At 40.3% G+C, this 8,810-nt stretch overlaps 2 protein-coding genes across 2 annotated transcripts; both read left to right on the top strand.

Annotated features, from left to right (window-relative positions):
- Positions 1-722: 722 nt before the first annotated feature.
- Positions 723-5,998, top strand: LOC140125887 (uncharacterized). Its single transcript, XM_072144813.1, has 12 exons — positions 723-1,042; positions 1,128-1,202; positions 1,932-2,015; positions 2,552-2,572; positions 3,038-3,052; positions 3,141-3,224; positions 3,356-3,403; positions 3,530-3,604; positions 3,704-3,807; positions 4,112-4,253; positions 4,564-4,720; positions 5,929-5,998. The coding sequence occupies exons 1-12, from the start codon at positions 823-825 to the stop codon at positions 5,996-5,998; spliced, it is 1,095 nt and encodes a 364-aa protein (XP_072000914.1). The 5' UTR covers positions 723-822.
- Positions 5,993-7,795, top strand: LOC140109998 (RAC family serine/threonine-protein kinase homolog). Its single transcript, XM_072132123.1, has 5 exons — positions 5,993-6,065; positions 6,759-6,897; positions 7,011-7,201; positions 7,326-7,441; positions 7,568-7,795. The coding sequence occupies exons 3-5, from the start codon at positions 7,073-7,075 to the stop codon at positions 7,617-7,619; spliced, it is 297 nt and encodes a 98-aa protein (XP_071988224.1). The 5' UTR covers positions 5,993-6,065; positions 6,759-6,897; positions 7,011-7,072; the 3' UTR covers positions 7,620-7,795.
- Positions 7,796-8,810: the final 1,015 nt, after the last annotated feature.

Raw genomic sequence — 8,810 nt, 5'->3', positions numbered from 1 at the left:
TAAGTATATAAAATGCTATGAATAAGCTATTAACTACTTGGGAGGCTCCGAGTAGGAAGGTGAAGGTAAAATGTGTGTAGAGTGTGCTGAAAAGGGACTGGGAAAAGGTGCTCCAGGTTGGATGCAGTGACATGGATATTACTTTATCCGTGTAATTGTAGTAAAAATGTGCAAGGCTATGTAGTGTTCTTGTGTATAATTGATAATATTATTGTAACTAAGTATAAAGTGCCTGTGCTGGAATGGGGTGATCATTTCACACCCAAAAAATACATTATTATTGTTGTTAGGGAATGGGCTAAAAAAAGGGGGGGAGGGGGGGAATTATATATATACATTGGTGTCAGTGGATGCGTGGGAGGTATGAGCAGTGCCGTGGCCAGGGGTGTGGTTAGGGGGTGTGGCTAGGGTGTGGCTTCTGTGGGTAAAAAAATCGCCGCCGCCATTTTGTCCCTCTTTCTCCTCCACAAAAGTTGGGAGGTATGGAGGGTTGTACTCACATTTGTCAGAGACTGTACATTTATGGGCCACCTATGAAATATGATAGGTTTATTCTATTAGAATTCTAGAATATGTGTTCCGGAACTTAATTTGCATATATCATATTATGATGTCATAATGGCACTTCTCCTTCACCTCATTTGCATATCCATTATGACATCATCAGACATTTCCTATAAATTGAGAGCGCAGGCAGGGATCTGTAACAGTTCTGTTGTCTTCTCCGTAGGATACAGACCTGTCCTCTGCGACCTGAGCGTCTATTGACACAGGAAGCGATTTTACAAGAGATTTTCTAACTTCTCTGGTTCTTTGTGAATCATGATGTGGACTCTGCTGCTGATAACATCTGTCCTCATTGGCCGTTCCCTCTGCTGTATACCATGTGATCGCAGAGGGAAAGATCTAATGGATGATTATCATACCATCCTGAACAGCCAGGTGGACAATAATGCAGAGGCCTTCGCCACCATGAAGAGCGTTAGTAAAGGTTACGAGCGCGAAGTCCTGGACTACCTGGAAAATGAGGTCCAGCAGCTGGGTGAGTCTTTATTACTATTATTTACCATAACACAATTTCTATATATAGACAGATTATAATAATTGTATCTGTGTTTATATTCCAGATGAATACACCATATCGGAAATAGTATCCGAATATAAACTAGCTGTGGAAGTCATTGAAAAGATTAATGTAAAAGGTAAATACAACTTCAACCATGTTAACCCCTTAATGACTTGGCCCTTTTTAGTTTTTTCGCTTCCATTTTTCACTCCCCACCTTCTAAAATCTCTAACTTTTTTATTTTTCCTCATAAAGATTTGAGTGATGGCTTATTTTTTGCATTTCAAAGTGACAGTATTTAATATTCCATGCCGTGTACTGGGAAGCCGGAAAAAAATTCCAAATGCAGTGAAAATGGTGAAAAAACGCATTTGCAACGTTTTTTTGTGGGCTTGAATTTTACAGCTTTCACTGTGCGCCCCAAATGACGCATCTACTTTATTCTTTGAGTTGCAATTACGGGGATACCAAATTTGTATGGTTTTATAATGGTTTCATGCATTTACAAAAATTAAAACCTCCTGTATACATTTTTTTTTTAATTTTGCCATCTTCTGGCGCCAATAACTTTCTCATACTTCATTATATGGAGCTGTGGGTGGTGTAATTTTTTGCGACTTTTGATGGCGTATTCATTGCTATATGTTTTAGGACTGTGTGATCTTTTAATCACTTTTTATTGATTTTTTTTAATAATGCAGCAAAGTGCACCGGGACCCGGCTTGCACCGTACTAATACGGGGGGGGGGGGTTAATAACATTTTGCTTCTAATAAAGGAAATTGCTGAGAACCTTCTGGGGGGCTCAGATTTATACATGAGGGATTGTATTATCTGACAGTATTCCTTCTCTTTCTATATTCTAGATGCCAACCTTCTTTACACCATTGGACGTGTGTTCAACAAGCTGAAAGAAAAGGTCAAAAATATTGTCCAGGATGGAAAACCAAGTAAGTGACATCTTTCTTCATGTTAGGAGAGAAGCGGCCTTGGATTTAAATGTGACGGGTAGAAGCAGGTAGTGATAATGGGGAGGTCACCTCTATTACATGTCTACATGCACCTCCACCATTGTCCTGACTACTTCCAGGCATCAATGGTTACAACCTCCTAAAGTGATGGATCTCATCTTTAGACCAGGGACCACCTTATTTGAAATTCCCAAGTTTGATATAAAGGTTTAGCATTATCAATATAGTGGAGATAAATGTGTCATGTAACTCAAATAATATTGTACAAGACTGATGATAACATGTATCAGAATGAATAACAAATGGAGCTACTTCACATGTCACTCCTTTACATTTATTGTGCTCCAAGTGGCTTTAAGATTGCCAGATTTAGTTTTTTCATTTATTTTACTAATTATAGCATAGTAATTGGAAATCGCTTTTTCTGCACTTTTCTATTAGCGCAGGGTTATATATGTATTTTCAATGAAATATTGTCCACTAATTAGTCTTTCTGCTTTTCTCTTTTTTACCAGGGAGGTGCCCAAATAAACAGGGTAAGTTCTTAAAGATCATTATTTCTTTATAACATGTACAAAAATTGCATGTAAGGCCCCAGGCCCCGTGGCCCATCTGACATGTCAATAGAAAAAGATTGCCGGGGCCATAGACCAGGGCAGGAATAGGACCTGCTCTTTCTTTTGCAGCCCGGGCAGTCGGGTCATACCTAGTAATATAAGGTAATACAAACTAGTAGTTTCTTTATAGTATCAAAACTTCTATATTTCCCTTGCTTTATACACAAGAAAGCCAGAATCACATTGGCCGCCATGGATGTGTCTCTGTAGCAGAAGCTGCTATGGACTTTACAGGCCCAGACCCTATAGGGGCAGCTCAGATAGCATTCGCTGAAATCTCCTACACATCGACCGGCCACAGATACTAACGTACAGTAATAATAAGTAACATAGAGCTTAGACATTCACCATTTATGCGTCTCTTCTTTATTTCCCATTGTCCAGGTCCAAAGAGCTGTGGTAAGTACATTTTATAGGATATTTTATCTTATTATATCTATAAATTCCTATAACATTATTAGGATATAACACAAATGTTTTTCCTCAGGTTTAATGGTGCAAGAATTTATCAACTGCAAGACCTGCGCCAAGGAGAATGTTATTTGTGCTGGAGGCCCTCCACAAAATCAAGGTAGAGTATAAGATTTCTAGCAGTGTCCATAGGATATCGTATTGTATCATCCCCAGTATTATTATTCTGTGTCTCTGACTATATTCTCCTGACTGGATGAAATTATTTACTGATGTGACCTCTTTTCACAGAATACTTTGACCGGTGTAGCTGCCTGTGCAATAAACAGAGATGTTTCGGTAAAGTACCACTTCTATTATTATATATAGAAATACAGATATAATATATACACATCACATGATGCATCTGGCACTAGTATTATGTTCTATCATATACTTTGCTCATATTTGATTCTATATTTTTAGACCTAATCACCGGAAAGCAATGCACTGCCTGTAAGGACCACAGGGAACATCTGTCAGAGACTCTGAAATGTGGAGGTGAGGAGATTGATCCAGTTATCATCTAGAAAATGCATAATACATCCAAAACTATGACTAACATTAAAGATATTTTCTGTCATTTTTGTTTTTATCTAGAGCAAAATATCAAAGTTATCGAATATGAGGATGTGTCCCTGGACTGTGCCCTTGACTGGCATGGCCGGCTGGAAGACTCCTCCTACAGAAACACCTTCACTAAGGTAAGTACAAGAAAAAAGGGAAGTCAGGATTGTTATCATTTAGACTCAGTTCACACCTGCTTCTGGGCTTTCTGTAACACTCTCTGTTTTAGGGTTAGTGTAAAGGCAACTAAAAGTGGGAGGTCTTCTATTCCCCATAGATCTTTATTAAAAAGTGAAAGGGGAAACACAAGTTCTAAAACCTCTCCTATTTTACTCTCATAAAGCCCACGGCTAAGATATTTCTTGTCCCTAGAGATAATGACTATGGTAGATATAATGCTGAATTACAAGGCTCTAATAATCCTCTATATGTTTTCTCCAGCGTCCGTACTTTAAAGCTAAAGTCACGGAAGAGGCCTATCTACACCTTAAAGCCGTACATCCGGACGACGCTGGCACGTACACTTGTACCACCACAGTGAAGTTTGATTTGCCGGTCAGCCGCATCGTCTATCACGTGACAGGTAAGGATGTCTTATACTTTAAGTATTGGTAATACTAAAAGGGTTGGACCAAGATTTAAAGTTGGGCCTTTTTAACAGGACCCCCACCAATCACAGGGACAGGGGGTCCTGTTCTCTTGTCGGAATGGAGCAGCAGGCTGTGATGTACAGAGGCAGTTCTGTCACCTGCTTATTGTAGAAGTCCATGGTGGGAGCCATGAGTGATATGATTCAGATATATCATATTGTTATTTGATATTTGAGATATATTATAATGCTGTTATTTCTGTCTTGATTATATGAAGTAATAATTCTTCTTCTCTTTCTTCAGTTGAAAGCCCATCACTAGGGGAGGAAATCAAATTCACACCTCGCCCCACACTTCCTGATAGGCTTGACCTGGACGGTCCAGAACCACCGAGCACAATGGCCATAGTAGCAATAACTATGGGTGTCGGTGCTGCCATCGTGATGGTTGCTGGTATAGGGTAAGTAACGCTAAGCTGTTTTCATCCCATATTATGCATCAAGCAGTTCAGGAGCGATGTATACAGATTCTGTTCTCATGGGATCCAAATGAAATTTTACTTCCTAGTAGCTGTCCAGTCGCTATTCATATACTGATATATCTATTGGGATAACTGAGCCATTAGTAGGGTAAAGTCCATATGATATCAGGTCTTCATTGTCCCTTATCTCCAACTATCACAACTGATTCTTTTTCTATTGTATGGTAGAGAAATCTTATGTGCCGCAGGTATGCTGCACTTTCCCGCCGTACTGCCTATGGGGGGGTATATACAGCCGCCGTATATACGATCCCCCAACGGTCATGTGAAGGGCGGCGCGGTGGCTGAGTGAGTAGCGCTTCTGCCTTGCAGTGCTGAAGTCCTGAGTTCAATTCCCACCCAGGTCAACATCTGCAAAGAGTTTGTATGTTCTCTCCGTGTTTGCTTGGGTTTTACCCGGGTGTTCCGGTTTCCTCCCACACTTCAAAACATACTGTTAGATTGTTTAGATTGTGAGCCCCATGGGGACAGGGACCAATTTGACATGCTTTGTGCAGCGCTGCGTAATCTGTGTGCGCTATATAAATAAAGAATTATTATTATTATTATTATTATGGATAGAATATCTCCACAGATATCAATGCCTTGTGCCTACCAGATATTGTACTGTAAGCGACTACCATATCATACCTCACAGGGTTAGGATTTAATGCAATGATGGCGAACCTTTTATATACTGAGTGCCCAAACTACAACCAAATCCCACTTATTTATCCCAAAGTACCAACAAGGCAATTTAAGCAGTAAATTATTTCTCCCTTCTCTATCATAGCTTTCATAGCTTTACAGTAGAAAGACGGAGTGACAAAATCAGGTTCTCCTAAATAGGAAGAATTTTCGGGCCTAGAGCAGGAGCTACAATGATAATGCAGATCTGCCCACCCCTTCCCATTCCTCCTGTAGTGTAAAATAGCAGTGTTAAGGACATCGCACTGGTTTTGGACAATATCTTGACTGTCCTGGGCTGTCTGGGAATCCTCTTTGGTGATGGCCTGGGTGCCCAAAGAGAGGGTTCTGAGTGCCACCTCTGGCACCCGTGCCATGTTCATGTTCAGTCTATTGTTGTAGAGCTTACATCTCACATATAAAAGGAAGCTAATCAGATAACTTGAACTCCTTTCTTTCAGCATCGCCATCTGGTTCGTCTTAAGGAAAATAAAAAAATCTAAAGAGCCTAAGGAAGAAGAGCCGGTGTGAAGGCGCAAGCCACAACTGTCAGGAGGAACACACCAACGTATATATATATATATAAAACATGTGACAGGTAAGCATATCTCTCACTAACTAATTAGTAATACTAAAAGAGCTGGACCATGATTTTAAGTCTGCCCTTTTTAACAGGACACAGGGACAGGGGCTCCTGTTCTCTCGTCTTATGGCTGTCAGTGTCACCATCATGTTGTTTGCTGGTATATGGTAATTAATGCTAATAAGATAGTTTTGATCCCTTATTACACATCAATCAGTTCAGGAATGATGTATTCAGATTCTGCTCTCATTGGATATAAATAAAATTTCACTACTTAAATCACTCACCCACGCACACAGTAGGGTAAAGTACACGTGACAGCAGGTCCTTTATGTGACTAACATATTCCACACAGGGTTAGGAATGAAACGATTAGTGTGCGGTCCGTCCATGTTCAGTCTATTGTTATACTTATTTACTGTGCTCTAATGTGCACCTTGGAAGATCACCAGGTAATTGACATTTACTGTATAATATTGGAGGGGGTCTTTTACATAGGGGTTAATTATTGGGAATATTTTCTTTATATGACTTTTGCAGGAAGTTCCTTCTCCTTTGTCAGCCACTGATTAACATATAATGCCCCATCTTTCTTGGGGAGAGGTTCTGCAGTAGCTGTAGTGTGTATTATATAGATCTGTTCCACAGACGCTGCAGAGCTTCTTTATTTCACACTATTTGTGAATTGTGTATTTCTTCTTTCTGCAGTGACCTGAAGCCAAACAACTTCCTCCTAGATGACTTTGGACACATATAAATCACTGACTACAGCTCTGCAGCCATCAATGTGTCTAGGGAGGACACAACAACAGGCTTGGTAGACAAGGCTGGTTATGGTGCCCCAGAGGTAAGGAACATAGAATCCCTATGGAGCCTGTTGTCTAAAGACCGATCCTCATGTAATTGTGTGTGATACCCTTACCAGAATAATCTCTTATCTCATGACTGATGTTCTTCCAGGTGCTTGACGGGAAGCAGTACAACCATCAGGTGGATTCATTTCCTTTGGCGTCATCCTGTTCATGATGTGCGTAGAAGAACAACCATTCTACAGCAAAGGCTCAGTGGAGGAATATCACCTGTCACTGATGAGGGACGTCCCTGTTTTCATTCCTGGGATGTGCCCTGACACCATGAGCTTCATAGAAGGGGTGAGTAGTAGGAGAAGATGGAGAAGAATAGTGGTTTGATTATGAGAACTGCTCATAGACATTGGATTATAACCTATTGCATTAGTCATATATTATATATCTTATTATCTCTCTTATTTTCCAGCTCCTGAGCAAATCTCCAAATGAACGACTGCCAATAACATCTGCCACCAGATCCCACCCGTTCTTCATCTCTATTGACTGGAGTGATGTGGAGTCCGGCAAGGCCAATGGTTCTCTGTAAGTATAACACCCACAAATATAGTGATATTATTACAGTTATAGACATACAGCCCTTAATCCCCCCCCCCATAGTATATACATTATATATGTGATACTTAGACGTGTATATTTCTCTTCTTACAGGACTACAGGCACCAGTAACATCCAGGACCGTTTATTCTCTACCGATTTATGACTTTCTCACCGATTTCCACCACATACCATCCATAAAATATTTGAGCACCTATTATCCAGGGATGTTATCCGATCGCCATATTTGGGGTCAGGAAGGAATTTTTTTCCCTAATATGAGGACAAAACAACTTATAGTCCTCATGGGTTTTTCGCCTTCCTCTGGATAAACATAGCAAGTCATTACAAGGTTGCCACTGAAGAACTTCTCTCAACCACACTTGCTATGTAACACCTAGAAAGCTCATCTACAACACGGTGACAAATAAAAATCTAAATCTGTATCTACATTTTAAACATACAATGATGTTATGTCTTTATTATTTCAATATACAGAACTTATTATGAACTAATATTATGATTAGGTGTGTTTGGGTAGGATTTAAGATATCCTCTTCTAGCGTGTGTTGGCTGTGTTTCAAATCAGTTCTAAATGCATTTGTGCACTGTCTCAAGAAAATGACTCAGACAACTGCTGATGCAAGACTTGCAAATGCTACTTGTCGCCCTGGGCAAAAATCAGCACTACGCAAGCTTTATTTGGTTTCACAAGTCTCTATAGAAAAATAGGATAGGGACAGAAAAAGGAGGAGCGTATAAAGCATAACAATATCTGACAGTCTCATGATTGGAGAACTTCCCTGCTTCCCCCTAAATCCTGGAATTTCTCTCAGCTACTCTTAGTCTAGAAGGACCTACAGATCTGCCCATATGTGCATTGTTCTTCTCTTCACCAGTTGGATGACAGCATACCCCTGTTGGGTGTGCCCCCATTTAGTGGACTTTCACATATGGGAATCAAATCTCTACTCTACCTTTGATATGTTTCAGGGGTGGTTGATCTCAGAGGGATATCTTCATTATGCAAATTTAGGTAAATTGAGTAAGGGGTCGTTGGCTTGTCTAACTACTGATATCCATGATACTTGGTGGACTTGTTGATGGGGACCACATAACACGCAATAAATGACAAGAGCAAAATCACAATCCCCAATATCACCCCCACTTAAAGGAAACCCTTCCAATCCCCCAACCACAAAGTGAAGGATATAGTGTCCACTCCTGAGTTTCTCTTGAGTTCCCTGGACAGTCCTTCAATATTTTTGGGGGATCTCTAGGAGGCGATGTCATCCAGGATGTACATGCAACAAGCCGCTACCAGCATCTTACAGACTACTCCCTTCTCAGCAAGGAT

This window comes from Engystomops pustulosus, chromosome 1, assembly GCF_040894005.1.
Source record: "Engystomops pustulosus chromosome 1, aEngPut4.maternal, whole genome shotgun sequence".
Classification (NCBI taxonomy): domain Eukaryota; kingdom Metazoa; phylum Chordata; class Amphibia; order Anura; family Leptodactylidae; genus Engystomops; species Engystomops pustulosus.
This window is presented reverse-complemented; position numbering and strand designations above follow the sequence as displayed.